Source organism: Bombina bombina, chromosome 5, assembly GCF_027579735.1.
Source record: "Bombina bombina isolate aBomBom1 chromosome 5, aBomBom1.pri, whole genome shotgun sequence".
NCBI classification, from domain to species: Eukaryota; Metazoa; Chordata; class Amphibia; order Anura; family Bombinatoridae; genus Bombina; species Bombina bombina.
In genome coordinates, this window is record NC_069503.1 from 373,094,956 (window position 1) to 373,120,032 (window position 25,077).

Below are 25,077 nucleotides of genomic sequence, written 5' to 3' on the forward strand. Positions count from 1 at the left end.
GTGCACAGCCCTCTTCAGATGACCCCACAGATTTTCGATTGGATTCAGGTCTGGGCTCTGGCTAGGCCATTCCAATACTTTAATCTTCTTCTGGTGAAGCCATTCCTTTGTTGCTTTGGATGTATACTTTGGGTCGTTGCTGAAAGATGAAGTTCCTCTAGCAGAAGCCTGAAGGTTTTGTGCCAATATTGACTGGTATTTGGAACTGTTCATAATTCCCTCTACCTTGAATAAGGCCCCAGTTCCAGCTGAAGAAAAACAGACCCAAAGCATGATGCTACCACCACCATGCTTCACTGTGGGTATGGTGTTATTTTGGTGATATGCAGTGTTGTTTTTGTGCCAAACATATCTTTTGGAATTATTGCCAAAAAGTTCAACCTTGGTTTCATCAGACCATAACACATTTTCTCACATGCTTTTGGGAGACTTCAGATGTGTTTTTGCTAAATTTAGCTGGGCTTGGATGTTTTTCTTCATAAGAAAAGGCTTCCGTCTTGCCACTCTACCCCAAAGCCCAAACATATGAAGAATACGGGAGATTGTTGTCACATGTACTACACAGCCAGTACTTGCCAGATATTCCTGCAGCTCCTTTAATGTTGCTGTAGGCCTCTTGGTAGCCTCCCAGACCAGTTTTCTTCTCGTCTTTTCATCAATTTTGGACGGACTTCCAGTTTTTGGTAATGTCATTGTTGTGCCATATGTTCTCCACTTGATGATGACTGTCTTCACTGTGTTCCACGGTATATCTAATGCCTTGGAAATTCTTTTGTACCCTTCTCCTGACTGATACCTTTTAACTATGAGATCCCTCTGATGCTTTGGAAGCTCTCTGTGGACCATGGCTTTTGTGTAGGACACGACTAAGTAAATGTCAGGAAAGACCTACTAGAACAGCTGAACTTTATTCAGGGTTAATCAGAAGCACTTTAAATTATGGCAGGTGTGTGTGATGACTCTTATTTAACATGGTTTTTAATGTGATTGCTTAATTCTGAACACAGCTACATCCACAGTTATAAGAGGGTGTGCACACTTATACAACCACATTATTTTAGTTTTTTTTTTGTTTTCTTCCCTCCACCTTAAAGATTTCAGTTTGTTTTTCAATTGAGTTGTACAGTTTATAGGTCACATTAAAGGTGGAAAAAAGTTCTGAAATGATTTATCTTTGTCTCATTTTTACAGGGGTGTGTAGACTTTTTATATCCACTGTATGTGTGTATGTATGTGTGTATATATATACAGGGAGTGCAGAATTATTAGGCAAATGAGTATTTTGACCACATCATCCTCTTTATGCATGTTGTCCTACTCCAAGCTGTATAGGCTTGAAAGCCTACTACCAATTAAGCATATTAGGTGATGTGCATCTCTGTAATGAGAAGGGGTGTGGTCTAATGACATCAACACCCTATATCAGGGGTGCATAATTATTAGGCAACTTCCTTTCCTGAAGGGAAAAAGGACTTGACAGGCTCAGAAAAGTAAAAAATAGTGAGATATCTTGCAGAGGGATGCAGCACTCTTAAAATTGCAAAGCTTCTGAAGAGTGATCATCGAACAATCAAGTGTTTCATTCAAAATAGTCAACAGGGTCGCAAGAAGCGTGTGGAAAAACCAAGGCGCAAAATAACTGCCCATGAACTGAGAAAAGTCGAGCGTGCAGCTGCCAAGATGCCACTTGCCACCAGTTTGGCCATATTTCAGAGCTGCAACATCACTGGAGTGCCCAAAAGCACAAGGTGTGCAATACTCAGAGACATGGCCAAGGTAAGAAAGGCTGAAAGACGACCACCACTGAACAAGACACACAAGCTGAAACGTCAAGACTGGGCCAAGAAATATCTCAAGATTGATTTTTCTAAGGTTTTATGGACTGATGAAATGAGAGTGAGTCTTGATGGGCCAGATGGATGGGCCCGTGGCTGGATTGGTAAAGGGCAGAGAGCTCCAGTCCGACTCAGACGCCAGCAAGGTGGAGGTGGAGTACTGGTTTGGGCTGGTATCATCAAAGATGAGCTTGTGGGGCCTTTTCGGGTTGAGGATGGAGTCAAGCTCAACTCCCAGTCCTACTGCCAGTTTCTGGAAGACACCTTCTTCAAGCAGTGGTACAGGAAGAAGTCTGCATCCTTCAAGAAAAACATGATTTTCATGCAGGACAATGCTCCATCACACGCGTCCAAGTACTCCACAGCGTGGCTGGCAAGAAAGGGTATAAAAGAAGAAAATCTAATGACATGGCCTCCTTGTTCACCTGATCTGAACCCCATTGAGAACCTGTGGTCCATCATCAAATGTGAGATTTACAAGGAGGGAAAACAGTACACCTCTCTGAACAGTGTCTGGGAGGCTGTGGTTGCTGCTGCACGCAATGTTGATGGTGAACAGATCAAAACACTGACAGAATCCATGGATGGCAGGCTTTTGAGTGTCCTTGCAAAGAAAGGTGGCTATATTGGTTACTGATTTGTTTTTGTTTTGTTTTTGAATGTCAGAAATGTATATTTGTGAATGTTGAGATGTTATATTGGCTTCACTGGTAAAAATAAATAATTGAAATGGGTATATATTTGTTTTTTGTTAAGTTGCCTAATAATTATGCACAGTAATAGTCACCTGCACACACAGATATCCTCCTAAAATAGCTATAACTAAAAACAAACTAAAAACTACTTCCAAAACTATTAAGCTTTGATATTAATGAGTTTTTTGGGTTCATCGAGAACATGGTTGTTGTTCAATAATAAAATTAATCCTCAAAAATACAACTTGCCTAATAATTCTGCACTCCCTGTATATATATATATATAAAAATATACAAAACACGGAAGGGAACTGCACTCTCATACCGGACCGGGTACACATCCTATGACCCTGCAACATGCTCAGCCCTGGGTGCCACTGGCACTCACAGGAAGCTGTGCTGTCCCCAGAGCCACAAGCAGTTAACCCCAGACAGGTCTGGGTGCAAGAACCATAGGGAAAATTACAAAACAAATTAATACAACACACAGAGAAAACCCAGCACTCACTTACAAGCTCTCAGCTAAGATTTAAAAGCAAAACTGGAAAGGTTAGTCACCGCATCTGGCCAAATGGGACAAGCTCAGGTACCACGTCAAGGTCCTCTCCAATACCTGAGACCCTAAAACAGCCACACAATGCAAGCTTTCAAATCCAAACAAACTGAAAACAAAAAAGGGTGCACAGGAATATGTAATCACCCTAGACATATACAAAACACGGAAGGGACCTGCACTCTCATACCGGACCGGGTACACATCCTATGACCCTGCAACATGCTCAGCCCTGGGTGCCACTGGCACTCACAGGAAGCTGTGCTGTCCCCAGAGCCACAAGCAGTTAACCCCAGACAGGTCTGGGTGCAAGAACCATAGGGAAAATTACAAAACAAATTAATACAACACACAGAGAAAACCCAGCACTCACTTACAAGCTCTCAGCTAAGATTTAAAAGCAAAACTGGAAAGGTTAGTCACCGCATCTGGCCAAATGGGACAAGCTCAGGTACCACGTCAAGGTCCTCTCCAATACCTGAGACCCTAAAACAGCCACACAATGCAAGCTTTCAAATCCAACAAACTGAAAACAAAAAAAGGGTGCACAGGAATATGTAATCACCCTAGACATATACAAAACACGGAAGGGAACTCTCTGTGTGTTGTATTTATTTGTTTTGTAATTTTCCCTATGGTTCTTGCACCCAGACCTGTCTGGGGTTAACTGCTTGTGGCTCTGGGGACAGCACAGCTTCCTGTGAGTGCCAGTGGCACCCAGGGCTGAGCATGTTGCAGGGTCATAGGATGTGTACCCGGTCCGGTATGAGAGTGCAGTTCCCTTCCGTGTTTTGTATATGTCTAGGGTGATTACATATTCCTGTGCACCCTTTTTTTGTTTTCAGTTTGTTTGGATTTGAAAGCTTGCATTGTGTGGCTGTTTTAGGGTCTCAGGTATTGGAGAGGACCTTGACGTGGTACCTGAGCTTGTCCCATTTGGCCAGATGCGGTGACTAACCTTTCCAGTTTTGCTTTTAAATCTTAGCTGAGAGCTTGTAAGTGAGTGCTGGGTTTTCTCTGTGTGTTATATATAAAAATAAATACACACATACACGTAAGTACACATATATATATATATATATATATGTGTGTACTTATGTGTATGTGTGTATTTATATATATATATATATATATATATCAAGGACGCGCAGTCATAGGAGGCAGGGTAGGCAGAGCCTCCCCTGCCATATGGGCCCAAAGTTTATTTAAATGTATAATATAAATAAAATTAAAAAATTGTGTTAAAAAAAAAAAATGTACTTTTTAATTTCTCCCCCATGTTACGCTATGGAGATGCAGAGCAGACATACTCCATAGCGCAACATGGATGCATATTATGAACATTAGCGACACCTGCTGGCATAACACAACCTATTCACTTTTTTTCCCCAAGTTACGCTATGGAGAGGAACTGTACTTTTGTACCTCTCCATTGCGTAACATCATGGCATTTTTCAAATAACCGGCGAAGGATCAAAACACCACCCACTGGCTGTCACAGGCTGACTGATTGTCAGCCATGAAAATATTGGCCAATCGGAGGCATGACTCGTAATGCCTCTTAGAGAGGGAGCCAATCAGACGGTCATGTTCTCCTGTGATTGACAACACCAGGAGAACGTGACCGTTATTGATTGGCTCCCTGCGCATGCGCAAGAAAGAATCCAGAGCGCAGAACTACTGGAGACTTGTAGGCTGGCGGCAAAGTCTGTGAAGGAAGGGCTGTGTGTTGCCACCTGATCAGCTCATCCCTTCTGGTTCACTTGGACGCGGACGGAGCGACGGAGCACCGGAGCCTGGCCATATACTTAATTTGTTACGGGTAAGTCACAACAGAAAGGGTCTATGCTAATGCTTTCATTTTTAAAGCGGGAGAGCGCATCTAGGCAGAAGCAGGGGAGTTAGTACTATTTGTCCACATTATTTTTATTATAATATACCTTGATCATGAATCAAGGTATATTATAATAAAAAATAATGTGCACAAATAGTAGTTATGTAATGATGCTTTTGGTCCGTTTTGCTTTTCTTTTTTTAATATACCATGTTGTCCAGAGAGAGACTAGTCCTGACTGACATGATGATCAAGGGATAGAATAATAAAATTAATGTGCACTGCAGAAATAATATATCACTGTATTTAACTGCCTTTAATAGATTATATAATCTTTCTATACGCATTTATGTGAATTATGTAATATAAATGTGACCAGTTATGGCTCATGCATCTATAATGTAAAAGACATTGTCATTTTAAAGACATCTTCCTTTTAGATGCAACTTCCTTTATGTGTTTATTTTTTGTTTAATGTTAACCCCCTGAACTCAGACTCTAACAGCATAAAAGAGACCCATATCACTGAAATAGGGGACTGAAAATGAGGAATAGCATTTTGAATGTACAATCCAATTTAGAGATGTTGTATTCATTGCATATTAATGATATTCATTGGTACATTTTGGGTTAACAGTAGCACTGTTTACATAACTTAGCATGCCACGTGCTTGCTAACTGTCTTGGCTAAAGTATTAAACTTCCATGATTCTGATAAAAATTGGAAACTTTCTAATGTAATTGTATTATTATTTAATTAACTCTTTTTTAATCCTTTGTTGAAAAGCATACCTAGTGGGATAGAGCATGTGCGTTTCTTGAGTGGCAGCAGTAGTGTTTGCAGTATTGATCACTTGTTAATTTTTGTTGAAATAAAAATATCTAGATATGCTCAGCAGCATTTGTGTCTTTAAAACTTTCAAGGGATTTGAAACCAATATTTTTTTATTTCATAATTCAGATACAGCATGCAATTTGAAGCAAATTTCTAATGTACTACTCAAAAAAATTATAATAGGAGTACATTAGAAAGCTGCTTAAAACTGCTGCTTTTTTCTGAATCATGACAGAAAAAATATGGGTTTCATATTCCTTTAAAGGGATAGGAAATTCAAAATAAAACTTGCATGATTCTAATAGAGCATGTCCCTTTAACTATATTTTATTTGCTGTTTAGAGAGGTTAAATGACATATAAATATTTGTGTCACTGGCTGTGTAATTGTATTAATGGTAAAAAGAAATCAAATAATTGCCTGAGAGTGACAGATGACAGTCAGACGCCATTTCTGCACTGTGGAGAATCTTTCCACAGTGCAGAAATGGCGTCTGACTGTCATCTGTCACTCTCAGGCAATTATTTGATTTCTTTTTACCATTAATACAATTACACAGCCAGTGACACAAATATGTATATGTCATTTAACCTCTCTAAACAGCAAATAAAATATAGTTAAAGTGTGTGTTGTAATTTATGTGCTAATTGCCCTTGTGCAACCTGCTAAATTATTTGTATATTTAAGCTACATCGATTAGGTTCATATATGGGTTTGTCGGGCATATCATAGCAAGTGCCTCACCAACCTCTGACTTCACTGCACGTCACTGATATATATATATGCAGCAGTGGAAAAAGCACTCATCCGGATTTAGAAATGCAAACATTTATTAGGTATATAAATACAGATGAGTGCTTTTTCCACTGCTGCATGAATATTACCAATTTGAAAAGCATCACGGTGGTTGTACTTACTTAAAGTGTGCTGGGCTTCTCCACTGTGATATATATATATATATATATATATATATATATATATATATATATATATATATATATATATATATATATATATATATATATATATATATATAAAATTCCAAATAATAGATCAGCACTCTCTGGACTTTCAAAAAAACAAAAGTTTATTGTGTACAGTGACATTTCGGGGAGCCAAACGTCCCCTTCATCAGACCAAACAAAGTGAACAAAAGCAGTGTTTAAATAGCCAGTGACCCCACCTCCAGGAAGACACACAAAAAGTAAATAAAACATTCCACAATGGAAGTGTTATACATATAAATGTGTATATAAAGTGTAAATGTAATGTTTGTTCAGGGAACATATATGTGTATATATATATATATATATGTGTGTGTGTAATCTGTATATTTGCATTAATGTTTTTGTAGCCTCATTTATAATAAAGTTTGTAATTGTATGGATAAATAATTGTGTGTAATGTCCTAATAATTAGTATAATTAAAATAGAGATAGTGTGGTAATATTTTATAGGTGGTAAAATAATTCATTAGAGATTATTATTGGAAATATTATATTATTACAAATAGGGAATAAATAGCCATATACTTTAGGCAGTATATGATCATGTCTGGTGTGGCCTATAAGGGACAGATATGTGTTAGGGTTAGGTTTGAGAACTGTACAGTGTGCACTTACAGTTCTGATTACTGGAATATCCATGATTTTCAGAGTTAAAATACAGGAAAATGTGATATAAATGGTTTACGGTGCATAATTAAATATTTTATTTTACAGTTTTAAAGTTTTTCATTTCCCTTTTATGTGAGTGTAATCAAAAGCGTTGGTCTGTTGGTTTTCTTTCTTCAGATGAGTGGAGCTTGACATTAAGTGAAATTGTTATTTTAGTATTTAGAAATTGCTTTACATTTAAATATTATACTAAATAGTTTCTAAAAATGTTGTAGAATTTCTTTGCCTTCTGTCAATATGTCATGTTTAGAGCTTGTAATATTTGTACAGTTTATCTCAGTGAGTTTTTAGCATCATCTGTTCACGGTCAGAAAGATAAGCATGAACTGTCGTGAAACACAAAATAAATATGACCATTTTTTTTTGTTTATTAAAGACAGGGAATGTGCAGCTGAAGATCAGTCACAGCATTCAAAAAGTAATCCAGACAGGGATCTCCAAGACAGAGGGCCAGACCTACAGACAGAGCTACATATATTAACAGACAGTTTAAAGCAAGACAAAGGAGGAGGCAGTGAAGATAAAGGAGGAGGATGTGATGAAGAAAAACTGCAAACATTTTTTAACACAATGGACCACAGGTACTGTTTGTGGAAGCTCAACTAACAGTTTTTATAAAATGTTATGTATTTTTGAGGTGTGTTTTTTTGTGTTTATTTATTTGTGGAATATATTAAGTGAAGTACTTGTGGCACTTCCCATCCTGCAATAATATCTTTATTCATCCCTATAGACTACAATGCCGTCTAAGTCTATAAAGAGTGCACTTTTCAAGGCCTTAGCTAGGATATCTGGCTAGAGGCAGAGGTACATTTGGCTGCCAACCCCCCTTCCCAAACAAATTTCATACTCTCCCGTTGTTTCTTAGATACAGTTGTAGATAACTGTTCTATCTATAATTATTATATAATATAGTTTTCAATTTTCCACAGAAAATCATTGGTTATTTATCTGATTTATTATGAATATTATTGTTATAATAGTTATTTTACAGCAGGGGTCTCAAACTCAACCTACCTTGGGTCCACTGGTCAAGCTTCTCCCATGGGTGCCGCTTCCAAAAATTTTAACAAAATTAATATATCGATATATGAGAGAGTAAGGGGTATGTGTCAAGCACTGTCTAACACATGGAGGTGATTTTCCATATTGGAGGTGTATGGGATACCTTTAAGCAGCGGTGTTCTATTGGTTATACTTGATACCACTAACAAGTATGGTAGGTATGATGTGAAAGAAGGAAAAGCAGGAGTGCTGTAAGGTCCCAAATGATCAGATGAAGAAAACCTACTATTACTATATTGATATATATCGTATAGTATATAGTAAATTAACAAATGTACTTCTTAGTTAATGACCCTACTGCTATAAATGGTTATAAGATCATAAAACTATAGATGGTACTGATGAATAATTTCCATATATGGTATGTATTAACCACTTATGAGTGTTGGACTCAGTAGGCACTGGCTGTAGTCACTGATTTTTAAAAACAGCACTGGGGTGCAGAGTTCAGATGCTTAAAAGTCAAAGTTTATTTTGTATGTTAAAAACACAAAGAAAAAATCAAAAATCAAAAGATGAGCATACGATACACTATAACCAAAGCTTTTCTTTCTGGGTCTGGGATAGCTGACTAAGACTAACTCGTGGAATGTATGTCAAATTCAACTCCCAGACCGTGGAAAATAATCCAGATAAATAGTGATGCAAAGGATTACAATGTAATATAAATCTTTATTATACAATATATAAGAAATGCTAAAAAGAACCTGCAGCTGTGTGCACAGACTAAAAATTGCTATTTAAAAATCTATATAAAAATAAATGCACAATGTATTACAATTTTTCCAAATTCTATAAAACAGGGGTATATATTACCAAAAAACAAGGAGGATAAAATCTAATTTGTGATGGATAACATCTGAAAATAAGCCCAATCGTTGGTGTATAAAATGGAAGAGTCAAAAACACGCCAGCGTGGGTGGTTTTGTGAAATTATGAGTTTTTAGAAGTCAAAGGTTTTTTAGGAGGAGAAGGTTCCAGACCATATAAATGTGTTTAAATGTTTAGTAAGTGTAAAACACAATAAAATAAAATAAAGTAAGGTACTATAGAGTAGTCACATGTATCATTTACATTTAAGATTATATTGTTTAATAAAATGTTTTATATAAAATATATATTATATATATATATCTTCGGGAATGCTTGTGTTTATTGGTGGTTTATAAAAAGGCGGCTAGATCTATGTCCCTGTTTAGACCATATAGTTCCCTTGTATTTAAGTAGTGGATCCAATATGTTTCCCTTTTTCTTAATTGTAATAAATGATCTATCCTTACCCCATGACTTTGGTATTAGTTAAATCGCTTTGATTGTGAATTTGTTTGGGTTTTTATTGTGAAACTCCTCGAAATGTCTACTTAGGATGTATTCGGATGTTTCTCCCTCAATGTTTTGGAGTCTGGTTTTAAGAATTCTCTTTGTTCTACCAATGTAGATTTTTTTGCATGTGCACTCTATTCTATAAACAACGTATTCTGATTTGCAGTTCTTGTAAGATTGAATTGAAATTTGTTTAGTGCTGTTGTTGATGATCCATTTGTTTTCTAGTTTGTTTTCGCTGCTTCGTTTACAGCACTCACAGTTTTTTCTCCCACATTTGTAGAATCCCTTAACTAGTTGTTGATTAATCTCCATTTCTTTGGGGTTGTTTAGAATTGAGTACACACCTGCCATCATTTAAAATGCCTCTGATTAACCCCAAATAAAGTTCTGCTGTTCTAGTAGGTCTTTCCTGACATTTTCTTAGTCGCAACCTACAGCAAAAGCCATGGTTCACAGAGAGCTTCCAAAGCATCAGAGGGATCTCATTGTTAAAAGGTATCAGTCAGGAGAACGGTACAAAAGAATTTCCAAGGCATTAGATATACCATGGAACACAGTGAAGACAGTCATCATCAAGTGGAGAAAATATGGCGCAACAGTGACATTACTAAGAACTGGACGTCCCTCTAAAATTGATGAAAAGATGTGAAGAAAACTGGTCTGGGAGGCTGCCAAGAGGCCTACAGCACCATTATAGGAGCTTCAGGAATATCTGGCAAGTACTGGCTGTGTGGTGCATTTGACAACAATCACCCGTATTATTCATATGTCTGGGCTATGGGGTAGAGTGGCAAGACGGAAGCCTTTTCTTACAAAAAAAAAACACCCAAGCCCAGCTAAATTTTGCAAAAACAAATCTGAAGTCTCCCAAAAGCATGTTGCAAAAGGTGTTCTGGTTTGATGAAACCAAGGTTAAACTTTTTGGCCATAATTCCAAAAGATATGTTTGGTGCAAAAACAACACTGCATATAACCAAAAGAACACCATACCCACAATGAAGCATTTTGGTGGCAGCATCATGCTTTGGGTCTGTTTTTCTTCAGCTGGAACTGGGGCCTTAGTCAAGGTAGAGGGTATTATGAACAGTTCCAAATACCAGACAATATTGGCACAAAACCTTCAGGCTTCTGCTAGAAAGCTGAACATGAAGAGGAACTTCATCTTTCAGCATGACAACACCCAAAGCATACATCCAAATCAACAAAGGAATGGCTTCACCAGAAGAAGATTAAAGTTTTGGAATGGCCCAGTCAGAGCCCAGACCTGAATCCAATCGAAAATCTGTGGGGTGATCTTAAGTGGGCTGTGCACAAGAGATGCCCTCACAGTCTGACAGATTTGGAGTGTTTTTGCAAAGAAGAGTGGGCAAATCTTGCCAAATCAAGATGTGCCATGCTGAAAAACTCATACCCAAAAAGACTGAGTGTAATAAAATCAAAGGGTGCTTCAACAAAGTATTAGTTTAAGGGTGTGCACACTTATGCAACCATATTATTTTATTTTATTTTTTTATTTCTACTTCCCTCCACCTAAAAGATTTTAGTTTGTTTTGCAATTGAGTTGTACAGTTTATAGGTCACATTAAAGGTGGAAAAGTTCTGAAATGATTTAGCTTTGTCTCATTTTTTTACATCACAGAAACCTGATATATATATATATATATATATATATATATATATATATATATATATATATATATATATATATATATATATATATATATATATATATATATATTACACGCACCTAGACCCCGACACACACATGCAGCCCCGCACAAGCACAGATACAAACCCACACACACATACAGACACACACACACAGAACCCCCACATACACACAGGCCCACACACACACATCCAGATACACACACACACAGACCCCCCCCACATACACAGACCCCCCACAGGCCCACACAAATAAACACACACATCCAGATACACACACAGACACCCACACACACAAACACACACACACAGACCCCCACATAGACCCCCACACACACAGAGACCCCCACACACACAGCCCCCCCCCACACACATACCCCCACACACGCATACACATACACATACACACACAGACCCACACATACACACACAGACTCACACAATACAGTCCCACACACACACATACCCCCCCCCCCACACACACACACAAACACTCACAAACATACCCAGACCCCCCTCACACACACAGACCCCCCCCCCCCCACACACACACACACAGACCCCCGGCATTACGTTAATCAGCTCTCAGTTATGGGGGAGTAAGTGAGGGGCGGGTACTTTGAGACCCCTGTTTTACAGTGACACAGCAGTAGTGATTGTGTCTGCAAATAGGTGACTGTAGGAAGGGGAGTACTAAACAGTAGCCATCAATTTGAAAGAGATGGCTCATTAAAGTAAAGGCTCAACATAGGAGTTTTGAATGACTTGGCAGAGAGAGGTTACTGAAAAAATGATTTATTTTACCTTTGTATCTAAGGCAAGAGTACTTACCACTGATCACAACAAATTCAGCTTCCCCGCACCGCTGACCCGCTCTTTGATATTTTCACAGCATTTGTCAAACACAAATCTGTAAAGTTGAAGAAAAATTATGCTCAGAGAAAAATATTGTAAGTTGTTTGAGATTTTTGCTTCAGCCTAACACTGCACAACTCAAATGAGTGGTCATATTCCTTTATTTCCAATTCCTTACACTATACTATACTATACAACTTCTACATGTCTGCATTAAACCAGTTGAAAAATCTGCTTACTGTGTAAGCATTCTGTACAAACATTTATGCAGAAATATATCAGTGCATCCATTACAATGTTTTTTTAAAACTACAGTACTTTTTAGAGGAATCTTAGTAAATTAGGCTCTTGAAAGCAATTAAAAATAAATTCTCCTAAATGGTAATTATTCAACAGATTAATCCATTTAAATGTACATTAAAGTGATGGTAAACACAGCCTTTATTGAATGTAAATATGAATTTATTGTTAAAAAAAAAAAAAATTCTATCCAAAATAGGAATCCACGTGGATGCATTTCAGTTTTGGTTAGAAGCATTTTTGCAATATACATGTATTAGCTATAAATGTTTCGAAGGTATATTTGAGTACACCCAATCCACCAGCGTTTTAAATACTGCACTTGTTCAGAGAGCCTAAGGTGCTTGTAGCATCTGGTAATGACTAAATTTGATAATTGTTGACATGATTCAAGCCCCACTGACACTCTGAGCTGCTGCAGTATTTAAAATGCTGGTGCACTAAGAATATCTAGCTATGCTTCACGTGCACATGCAGAGAAAAATATTAACACTAAAACAGTGATAACTTTTACTAGAATCACTTTTGCCAATAGATGTATACTACAAATATGTTTTTATTCAAAGATGTAATTCATCTATGTGCATTTTAGCTTGTAACCGTAATGTCTCTTTAAGTTCTTTTTGGAGAATCTGTATCTGCCAATACATTTCAGTTGTTTTTGAAGCTACTTTGCTATGAAGGCATGTGGTGTGCCTCATTGTAGGTTCAGTTTCTATTATTTAAGGTGACCTCTAGCCAAGGATACATTATGCTAGCACACTCATCATAATTATATTTATAATGTTATGATGTATGTATTCATCATTTGTGTGTTGCATTTTATAACATAATCACCTAGATTACGAGTTATATGTGATTTAGGGAAATTAACGAAAGCAAGAAAAGTTGCCTTATTTAACCCCCTATAGCGCAGCCATTACAAGTTTTTCAAAACCCGGCTTGTGCATGCGATATGGGGTTTTTAAGCTCCATACCGCACCAAAAACAAGCGATGTTTTGACGTGCTCGTGCACGCTTCCCCCATAGATATCAATGGTGAGAAGGTGTCAGAAAAACATCTGCGATCGCGGAATAAAAAGCTCCGTCACACAGCCCCATTGAAGTCTATGGGGAAAGAAAACTAACGTGTAAACCTAACACCCTAACATAAACTCCATGTCTAAACACCCCTAATCTGCCGCCCCCAACATCGCCGGCACCTACAAGAAACTACCAATAGCCCTTAAAAGGGCTTTTTGTGGGGCATTCCCAACAGTAAAACCTACAACCCAACCAACCCCCCAAAATAAAAAAAACTCTAACTCTAAAAAGACCTAAGCTAACCATTGCCATGAAAAGGGCATTTGGATGGGAATTGCTCTTAAAAGGGCATTTAGCTCTTTTACATGCCCAAACCCTAAACTACAAAAAACCCACCCAAAAAACTAACTAACCCCCGAAGAGCCACTTACAGTTTTTGAAGTCCCGCTTGAACGATCTTCATCCAGACGGCCTCTTCAATCTTCATCCCGGCGGTGAAGTCCTCATCCAATCGGCAAGAAATCTTCATCCAGGTGGCATCTTCTATCTTGAACCTGGCGGCGCGAAGCGAGTCCATCTTGAAGACATCCGCGCAGAGCATCCTCTTCATACGGTCGCCACCGTACACTGAATCTTCTTTACAAGGTACGCAATTCAAGATGGTGTCCCTTGCATTCCTATTGGCTGAAAAAAATTTTAATCAGCCAATAGAATGAGAGCTGCTTAAATCATATTGGCTGATTTGAACAGCCAATAGGATTTGAGCTCCACGCCGCTGGATTCAAGATAGAAGATGCCGTCTGGATGAAGATCGTTCAAGCGTGACTTCAAAAACTGTAAGTGGATCTTTGGGGGTTAGTGATAATGAAGTGAGCGATATTTTTTTTTTTACAGGTAAAATAACGGATATCTTTGGGGCAATGCCCCACAAAAAGCCCTTTTAAGGGCTATTGGTAGTTTATTGTACGCTAGGGGGGGTTATTTTGGGTGGGCTTTTTTATTTTGATAGGGCTATTAGATTAGGCTATTTGTTATTTTCCGTAATTTAGTGTCTATTTTTTGTAATTTAGTTTTCTTTTACAAGATATGAAGAGTCCACGGATTTCATCCTTACTTATGGGATTACGCCTCCTGGTCAGCAGGAAGTGGCAAAGAGCACCACAGCAGAGCTGTATATAAAGCTCCTCCCTTCCCACTACAGTCATTCTCTTTGCCTGTGTTAGTGATAGGAAGAGGTAAAGTGAGGTGTTAGTTTAGATTCTTCAATCAAGAAGTTTTTTTATTTTAAAATGGTGCCAGTGAGTACTATTTTTCTCAGTGAGAAATTGTCAGTCAATAACTTCCCAAGAGGAGTGGAGAAATCTTATTTTCTGCCCTGATGTTGATGATCTTAGCAAACATTATCTAAGATCTTGCTGGTTCCCACAGAGTGGTTGAAGGTAGTGTAAAGAAACATCTTCAGTGTGGAGAACCATGTCATGCTACAAGCAGCATTGAGGTATGTTCAGTCATTTGTTTCTGGGGAGACTATATGCATCAGAACAGGCTGACATTATTCCCTAACTGGGGAGGGGTAATCAGTATGCACTATATGAAAGGAAATGGTGTACCTGGAATTCCCTTTTATTTTGATTACTTATCAGGGTGTTTGGTGTTTCACTTTTGCATATACTGTGTGGGCTGACGCTGGGAGATGCGGTTTGCTGCTTAAGGGCTGTCATTATTATGTCATTATAACTGGCTTGGCAGAGAGCAATATTCAATGTGTTTTGCGCTTTTATTATTTAAAGTGTGTGTATCAGAGGGGCACATGGCGTTTTATAGTGATTTAAGTTGGGAAACCGACATGTTGTTTTTCTTCCCATGCGGGTCTCCGTACGGATCGAGTTACGCCCACGGTGGGCGGGGCCTAATTTCGCGCGGTCAACCGCGCAGTATTCATCCGGATCGGCAGCAAGGTCCTGGGCTCCGGTGGGGCCTAAGTCAGTTTGTACACGAAGGGTCCAGAGAGACTTAGGAGCACTACTCAAGGAGGATCAGTGTGATAAAAATTGGTATATAGCATAGCCACACAAACGGAGCAATATTGTTAAGTTACTTTGGAACATAAGGGCACTTTTTATTGCTGCAAACTTTGTTTTGCCTGATAGCAGAAAATTGTTGCGCTTTTATTATTTAAAGGCTCAGTACACTTTTTAGTTCAAAATTTTTGACTATATGATTTGACTTCAGAGCTCAATATATCAAGTAAAGAACGACTATTATTGTTATTGCTAGTCTGTTTAACATGTCTGAACTTCAGGAAAGTACTTGTTCTATGTGTTTAGATGCCATTGTGGAACCCCCTCTTACTTTTTGTCCTTCATGTACTGAAAGGGCCTTACAATGTAAAGAACAGATTTTCTTTAAGGAAAGTGTGTCTAAGGATGCTTCTCAGTCTGATGAGAATCAGGGTATGCCGCTACTTTCTCCCCAAGCGTCACAACCTTTAACGCCCACCCAAACGACGCCGGGTTCTTCAACCGCGTCCACTTCATTTACTCTGCAGGATATGGCTGCAGTTATGTCATCTACCCTTACAGAGGTTTTATCTAAGTTGCCAGTGTTGCAGGGCAAACGCAGCAGGACAGAAGCCAATTCGAATCCTGCGATGTTTGATGCTTTGTTGGCTATTTCCAATGTACCCTCACAGGGATCTGAATTGGGGGTCAGGGAACTTCTGTCTGAGGGGGAACTTTCCGACTCGGGAAGTGTGTTACCTCTGACGGACTCGGACGTCATGTCCTTTAGAGTTATGCTTGAACACCTCCGCTTGTTACTTCGGGAGGTTTTAGCGACTCTGGATGACTGTGACTCTATTGTGGTACCACCAGAGAAATTGTGTAAGATGGGCAAATACTTAGAGGTGTCTGCTTACTCTGATGTTTTTCCGGTTCCTAAGAGAATCTCTGAAATTATTACGCGGGAATGGGAAAGACCGGTTATCCCGTTCTCACCTTCTCCTAATTTTAAGAAAATGTATCCCATGTCTGACACTGTCCGGGACTCTTGGCAAACAGTCCCTAAGGTGGAGGGAGCTATATCTACTCTGGCTAAGCGTACAACTATTACTATTGAGGACAGTTGTTCTTTCAAAGACCCTATGGATAAGAAATTGGAGGGTCTTCTAAAAAAGCTATTTATTCATCAGGGTTTCCTTTTACAACCGACGGCCTGCATTGTACCAGTTACAACTGCGGAGGTCTTCTGGTTTGATGCCTTAGAAGAGTCTCTTAAGACTGAGACTCCTTTAGAGGAAATTTTAGATAGAATTAAGGCTCTTAAGCTGGCTAATTCCTTTATTACGGATGCAGCCTTTCAGATTGCCAAATTGGCGGCTAAGAATGCCGGATTTGCCATTTTAGCGCGTAGAGCATTATGGTTAAAATCTTAGCCTGCTGATGTGTCATCTAAGTCAAAGCTTTTGGCTATTCCTTTCAAAGGAAAAACCCTATTTGTTTTTTTGTTTTGTTTTTTTTATATTAAAATGTCAAGGTTTTTACTGTTGTTTAAAGCACAACACTCAAAAAATGTTTGCCAGACCGTAATTAAAGAATAAACCTCTATTAACACAATAATAAATACATTACTTTAGTGAAATACATTACATAAATAATCCAGCTTACTCACAAGGCCCAAGGAATATAAAATGTACAGTAATTTCTTTCAGTTTCCTGTTATTTCAACTCAAAATGGCATTCTGTGCTCATTATTATTATAATTATGTCATTGAGATCAAAAGAAGCCATTACAGCGCCACAAAAGCAATAGTTTAAAGGACCAGTAAACACAGATTTGCATAATATACTAATGAATAATAAAGACAATGCAATAGCACTTAGTCTGAACTTCATATGAGTAGATTTTTTCTGACAAAATGTCAAAGCTACGTCTATGTCCACTCCCCCTGCATCATGTGACAGTCAGCCAATCACAAATGAATATTCTTGCACATGCTCAGTAGGAGCTGGTGACTCAAAAAGTGTAATGGAAGTAAAATTTAAAAGTTGTTAAAAATTGCGTGCTCTATCTGATTAATGAAAGTTTAATCATTCTGACTTGAGTGTCCCTTTAAGTTTGTGCAGACATTCTATATTACTCTTGTTTGTCTAAGGTTTATAAGTCTTGAATAGCTAAACAAATTTGATGGAAATTTTTAGACAAAGATACAGCCAAAACCACTGTAACTAGCCTTCATGAAATGTATAAAGTGATGGAAGGGGAACAATACCGTATCATTTGAATCTACTGATGGTATTTTTATCAAATAAATCTAAGATATAAAGCCTCACAGATTGTCTATAACTATATTGCTCATGCATACATACTAGAAAATAACAGGCAAAATGATCCTTGTGCAAAAAGGGGATATGAATACCAAATAATCATAATATAATTAAAACATGCAATTTAAATGTATGATAATCTTGCACAGTGCATTTTAATTTTGATATTTAATCAGAAAAAGTAACAGGTTTTACTATGCACTTGACCGGTGGAGCATACAGCAAGGGAAAAACCCTATTTGGGCCTGACTTGACAGAAATCATTTCTGACATTACGGGAGGTAAGGGTCATCTCCTACCTCAGAATAGAACAGCTAAACTGAGGGGTAAATAAAATAATTTTCATTCCTTTCGGAACTTCAAAGGAGTCCCCTCTTCTTCTTCTTCTTCTTCTTCTTCTTCTTCTTCTTCTGCTAAACAGGAAGGGAATTTTGCTCAGGCCAAGTCCGTCTGGAGACCCAACCAGGCTTGGAACAATTGTCTGTAGACCAGATAAAAAGAGAGGCGTTCTTACGTTGTGTAAAAGTCCTCTCTACTATGGGAGTAATTTGTCCCGTTTCAATACTGGAACAGGGGCAGGGGTTTTACTAAAAACTTTTCATGGTCCCCAAAAAAGAGGACACATTTCGACCTATTTTAGATCTAAAAAATCTAAACAAGTTTCTCAGAGTCCCATCCTTCAAGATGGAGACTAGTCGAATAATTCTGCCATTGATCCAGGAGGGTCAATATATGACTACCGTGGACTTGAAGGATGCATATCTTCATATTCCTATCCACAAGGATCATCACCAGTTCCTAAGGTTTGCCTTCCTGGACAAACATTTTCAGTACGTGGCTCCTCCCTTCGGGTTGACCACAACACCCAGGATCTTCACGAAGGTTCTAGGGTCACTTTTGGCGGTTCTCAGGCCGCGGTGCAACGCAGTGGCGCCTTATCTGGACGATATTCTGATCCAGGCGTCGTCTTACCATCTGACAAAATCTCATACAGACATGGTTCTGTCCTTTCTGAGGACTCACGGGTGGAAGGTGAATCTAGAAAAGAGTTCACTAATTCCACAGACAAGGGTTCCCTTCTTGGGAACTCTAATAGATTCTATAGCCATGAAAATTTTCTTGACAAAGGTCAGAAAGTCAAAGATTCTGAATACATGCCGAGCCCTTCAGTCCAATCCTCGACCATCAGTGGCTCAGTGCATGGAGGTGATTGGATTGATGGTGGCGGCAATGGACATCATTCCGTTTGCTCAATTTCATCTCAGACAGCTACAACTGTGCATGCTCGGGCAGTGGAATGGAGATTATGCAAATTTGTCTCCTCAAATAAGTCAGGATCAGGAGACAAGAGACTCTCTTCTTTGGTGGTTGTTGCCGGATCATCTGTCCCAAGGGACGTGCTTCCGCAGACCCTCTTGGGTGATAGTGACAACGGACGCCAGTCTACTAGGCTGGGGTGCGGTCTGGAATACCCTAAAGGCTCAGGGGGTGTGGACTCGGTCGGAGTCTCTACTTCCAATCAATATACTGGAATTGAGAGCAATATTCAATGTGCTTCAGGCTTGGCCTCAGTTGGCTTCGGCCAAATTTATCAGTTTTCAGTCGGACAACATCACGACTGTAGCTTACATCAATCATCAGGGAGGAACGAGGAGTTCCTTAGCGATGACGGAAGTATCCAAGATAATTCGGTGGGCGGAAGCTCACTTTTGTTATTTGTCAGCAATCTACATCCCAGGAGTGGACAACTGGGAAGCTGACTTTTTAAGCAGACAGACGTTTCATCCGGGGGAGTGGGAACTCCATCCGGAGGTCTTTGCCACCCTGATTCTCAGATGGGGCAGACCGGAATTGGATCTGATGGCGTCTCATCAGAATGCCAAGCTCCCAAGATATGGATTCATGTCAAGGGATCCTCAGGCCGAACTGATAGATGCATTGGCAGTGCCTTGGTCATTCAATCTAGCTTATGTGTTTCCACCGTTTGCTCTCCTTCCCCGGGTGATTGCATGGGTCAAACAGGAGAGGGCTTCGGTAATTCTAATCGCGCCTGCGTGGCCTTGCAGGACTTGGTATGCCGATCTGGTCGACATTTCCTCTCTGCCGCCATGGAAGCTTCCATTGAGGCAGGACCTTCTCATTCAGGGACCCTTCCATCATCCAAATTGAATTTCTTTGCAGCTGACTGCTTGGAGATTGAACGCTTGATTTTATCTAAGGGGGGGTTCTCTGATTCGGTCATTGATACTTTGATTCAGGCACGTAAGCCTGTCACTAGAAAGATCTACCATAAGATATGGAGTAAATATCTTTATTGGTGCGAATCCAAGGGCTACTCATGGAGTAGAGTTAGGATTCCCAGGATTTTATCTTTGCTCCAAGAAGGATTGGAGAAAGGGTTGTCAGCAAGTTCCTTAAAGGGACAAATTTTTGCTTTGTCGATTTTACTACACAAGCGTTTGGCAGATGTTCCAGACGTTCAGTCTTTTTGTCAGGCTCTGACTAGAATCAAGCCTGAGTTTAGACCAATTGCTCCACCCTGGAGTTTGAATTTAGTTCTTAATGTTCTTTAAGGGGTTCCGTTTGAACCTATGCATTCCATAGATATTAAGTTGTTATCTTCGAAGGTTTTATTTTTGGTTGCTATTTCTTCTGCTCGTAGAGTTTCTGAGCTTTTAGCGTTACAGTGTGACTCTCCTTATCTTATTTTCCATTCTGATAAGGTGGTTTTACGTACTAAACCTGGTTTTCTTCCTAAGGTTGTTTCTAATAAGAATATTAATCAGGAAATTGTTGTTCCTTCATTGTGTCCTAATCCTTCTTCTAAGAAGGAGCGTTTGTTGCATAACTTGGACGTGGTCCGTGCCCTGAAGTTTTACTTACAGGCGACTAAAGAATTTCGTCAATCATCCTCTTTATTTATTGTTTTTTCTGGAAAGCGTAGGGGGCAGTAAGCTACGGCTACCTCTCTTTCTTTTAGGCTGAAGAGTATCATCCGTCTGGCATATGAGACTGCTGGCCAGCAGCCTCCTGAAAGAATTACGGCTCATTACACTAGGGCTGTGGCTTCTTCATGGGCATTTAAAAACGATCCTTCTGTTGAGCAGATTTGCAAGGCTGCAACTTGGTCGTCTCTTCACACTTTTTCCAAATTTTCCAAATTTGATACTTTTGCTTCATCTGAGGCTGTTTTTGGGAGAAAGGTGCCTTCCGTTTAGGTTCCTGTCTTGTCCCTCCCTTTCATCCGTGTCCTATAGCTTTGGTATTGTATCCCATAAGTAAGGATGAAATCCGTGGACTCGTCATATCTTGTAAAGGAAAAGGAAATTTATGCTTACCTGATAAATTTATTTCTTTTACGATATGAGTTCACGGCCCACCATGTCATTTCTAAGACAGGTATGTACTTATTTTTGTTAAACTTCAGTCACCTCTGCACCTTTGGCTTTTCCTTTCTCTTCCTAACTTCGGTCGAATGACTGGAATGGGAGGGAAGGGAGGAGCTATATATACAGCTCTGCTGTGGTGCTCTTTTCCACTTCCTGCTGACCAGGAGGCGTAATCCCATAAGTAAGGATGAAATCCGGGGACTCGTCATATCGTAAAAGAAATAAATTTATCAGGTAAGCATAGATTTCCTTTTTTTTTTTTTTTTGTAATTAGATACTTTATAATTTTTAGAGTAGTGTTAGGATTTTTTAAATGTGTAGTTTAGTTTTAGTTAATTGGTAGTTAGTTTAATTTTAGTTTAATAATTATATTAGTTTAATTGTTAGTTTAAACTTAGTTCTTTTAATTTGACAGGTAAGTTTTAATTTAAGCTAGGGAAATTGTAATTTTAATATAAAGTTAGGGGGTGTTAGGTTTAGGGGTTACTAGTTTAAATTAGTTTATTGCGATGTGGGGGCTTTCGGTTTAGGGGTTAATAGTTTAGTTTAGTATATTTCGTTGTGGGGGATTTGCTGTTTAGGGGTTAATAGGTTTATTATAGTGGCGGCAGTGTAGGGCTTAATAACTTTAGTGGGGTTGATGTGGGCGTACGGCAGATTAGGGGTTAATTTTATTTAAATAGTGTTTGTGATGCGGGAGGCCGGCGGTTTAGGGGTTAATAAGTTAATTATAGTGGTGATGATGTCAGGGAGCGGCGGAATAGGGGTTAATATTTTTTAAAGTGGCGGCGATATCGGGAGCGGCAGATTAGGGGTTAATAAATTTAATATAGTGTTTGCGATGCAGGAGGGCCTCAATTTAGGGGTTAATAGGTAGTTTATAGGTGTTAGTGTCGTTTGTAGCAGTTTAGTTATGAGTTTTATGTTACAGATTTGTAGCGTAAAACTCATAACTACTGTTTTTAGATGGCGTTACGGATATTGTCGTTTTAGGCTGTAACGCAGGTTTTTTAGCCAGAACGCAAAACACGTAATGGCAGCGCTATGGGTATCCCATTAAAAAAACGTCATTTTTAAGAGTGCGGTACTGACGTTGCGTTACAGGCTAAAAGGCTAGCAGTACATCTATACTGACAAGACTCGTAATGACTGTGTTGCTGTTTTAACGCTGAAAATACCATATCAGTGTTAAAAGACAAACGCACAGACTTGTAATCTAGCTGAATGTTTATTAAAAATACATGTTCGAAATGGGAGAAATTAAAACCAATCTCTCCAAACAACTTTCACTGAATAAATAATTGGTGTTCTCCAACACACCACCACAATTTGAGTTATAAATTAATGGTGGATCATTTTTTCAACAGCACAAGCAAATTATCATATTGTGACATTTAGTAAATACTTTACACACGTTTATAGAAAGTATTATTAAACTAGTCCTAAAGCCCGTGTACACGGGTCATTTTTTGCAGTACAGCGGTCCCACCCCTTGCTCTCTCTCTATCCCCCCTCTCTTTTGCTCTCTCTTTCTCCACTCTCTTTAAACTAGTCTCTCTTTTGCGCTCTCTCCCCCTCTCTTTTGCGCTCTCTCCCCCTCTCTTTTGCGCTCTCTCCCCCTCTCTTTTGCGCTCTTTCTCCCCTCTCTTTTGCTCTCTCTCCCCTCTCTTTTGCTCTCTTTCTCCCCTCTCTTTTGCTCTCTTTCTCCCCTCTCTTTTGCTCTCTCTCTCTCCCCCTCTTTTACTCTCTCCCCCTCTCTTTTACTCTCTCACCCCTCTCTTTTACTCTCTCTCCCCCCTCTCTTTTGCTCTCTCTCTCCCCCCCCATCTCGTTTGCTCTCTCTCTCTCTTCCCCCTCTCTTTTGCTCTCTCTCCCCCCTCTCTTTTTCTCTCTCTCTCCCCCCCATCTCGTTTGCTCTCTCTCTCCTCTCTTTTGCTGTCTCTCTCCCTCTCTTTTGCTCTCTCTCTCCCTCTCTTTTGCGCTCTCTCCCCCTCTCTTTTGCGCTCTCTCCCCCTCTCTTTTGCGCTCTCTCACCCTCTCTTTTGTGCTCTCTCACCCTCTCTTTTGTGCTCTCTCACCCTCTCTTTTGTGCTCTCTCACCCTCTCTTTTGTGCTCTCTCACCCTCTCTTTTGCGCTCTTTCCCCCTCTCTTTTGCGCTCTTTCCCCCCTCTCTTTTGCGCTCTTTCCCCCCTCTCTTTTGCGCTCTTTCCCCCCTCTCTTTTGCGCTCTTTCCCCCCTCTCTTTTGCGCACTCCCCCCTCTTTTTTGTGCATTCTCCCTCTATTTTGTGCTCTCCCCCCCCCTCTCTTTTGTGCTCTCCCCCCTCTTTTTTGCTGTCTCTCTCCCCCCTCTCTTTTGCTGTCTCTTTCCCCCCTCTCTTTTGCTGTCTATCTCCCCCACTCTTTTTCTGTCTCTCTCCACCCTCTCTTTTTCTGTCTCTCTCCACCCTCTCTTTTGCTGTCTCTCTGCCCCCTCTCTTTTGCTGTCTCTCTCCCCCCTCTCTTTTGCTGTCTCTTTCCCCCCTCTCTTTTGCTGTCTATCTCTCCCCACTCTTTTGCTGTCTCTCTCCCCCCTCTATTTTGCTCTCTCTCTCCCCCCTCTCTTTTGCTGTCTCTCTCCCCCTCTTTTGCTGTCTCTCTCCCCTCTCTTTTGCTGTCTCTCTCCCCCTCTCTCTTTTGCTGTCTCTCTACCCCCTCTCTCTTTTGCTATCTCTCTCCCCCTCTCTTTTGCTGTCTCTCTCCCCCCTCTCTTTTGCTGTCTCTCTCTCCCTCTCTCTTTTGCTGTCTATTTCCCCCACTCTTTTTCTGTCTCTCTCCACCCTCTCTTTTGCTGTCTCTCTGCCCCCTCTCTTTTGCTGTCTCTCTCCCCGCTCTCTTTTGCTGTCTCTTTCCCCCCTCTCTTTTGCTGTCTATCTCTCCCCACTCTTTTGCTGTCTCTCTCCCCCCTCTATTTTGCTGTCTCTCTCCCCCCTCTCTTTTGCTGTCTCTCTCCCCCTCTTTTGCTGTCTCTCCCCCCTCTCTTTTGCTGTCTCTCTCCCCCCTCTCTTTTGATGTCTCTTTCCCCCCTCTCTTTTGCTGTCTCTCTCCCCCACTCTTTTTCTGTCTCTCTCCACCCTCTCTTTTGCTGTCTCTCTGCCCCCTCTCTTTTGCTGTTTCTCTCCCCCCTCTCTTTTGCTGTCTCTTTCCCCCCTCTCTTTTGCTGTCTATCTCTCCCCACTCTTTTGCTGTCTCTCTCCCCCCTCTATTTTGCTCTCTCTCTCCCCCCTCTCTTTTGCTGTCTCTCTCCCCCTCTTTTGCTGTCTCTCTCCCCTCTCTTTTGCTGTCTCTCTCCCCCTCTCTCTTTTGCTGTCTCTCTACCCCCTCTCTCTTTTGCTGTCTCTCTACCCCCTCTCTCTTTTGCTGTCTCTCTACCCCCTCTCTCTTTTGCTATCTCTCTCCCCCTCTCTTTTGCTGTCTCTCTCCCCCCTCTCTTTTGCTGTCTCTCTCTCCCTCTCTCTTTTGCTGTCTCTCTCTCCTCTCTATCTCCCCTCTTCTGCTCTCTATATCCCCCCTCTTTAGAGCTCTCTGTCTCACTCTCTTGGCCCGCCCATACCACGCCCACACCGCGCCCGAATCCGCCCACGTCGCAACCGCCCGGCCATGCCCACTCCACAACACGACGCCAGGTTAGTTGGAAGGCCAGGTGTGTTTGTCCTCGCG

At 40.2% G+C, this 25,077-nt stretch overlaps 1 protein-coding gene across 1 annotated transcript in view; it reads left to right on the top strand.

Annotated features, from left to right (window-relative positions):
- PLEKHA8 (pleckstrin homology domain containing A8) overlaps nt 1-25,077 on the top strand; it is a 237,270-nt gene that overhangs the window by 131,045 nt on the left and 81,148 nt on the right. The window contains exon 8 of the mRNA XM_053714195.1: nt 7,805-8,009. Coding sequence (XP_053570170.1) covers nt 7,805-8,009 — 205 coding nt within the window. The remainder of the gene's footprint in view (nt 1-7,804; nt 8,010-25,077) is intronic.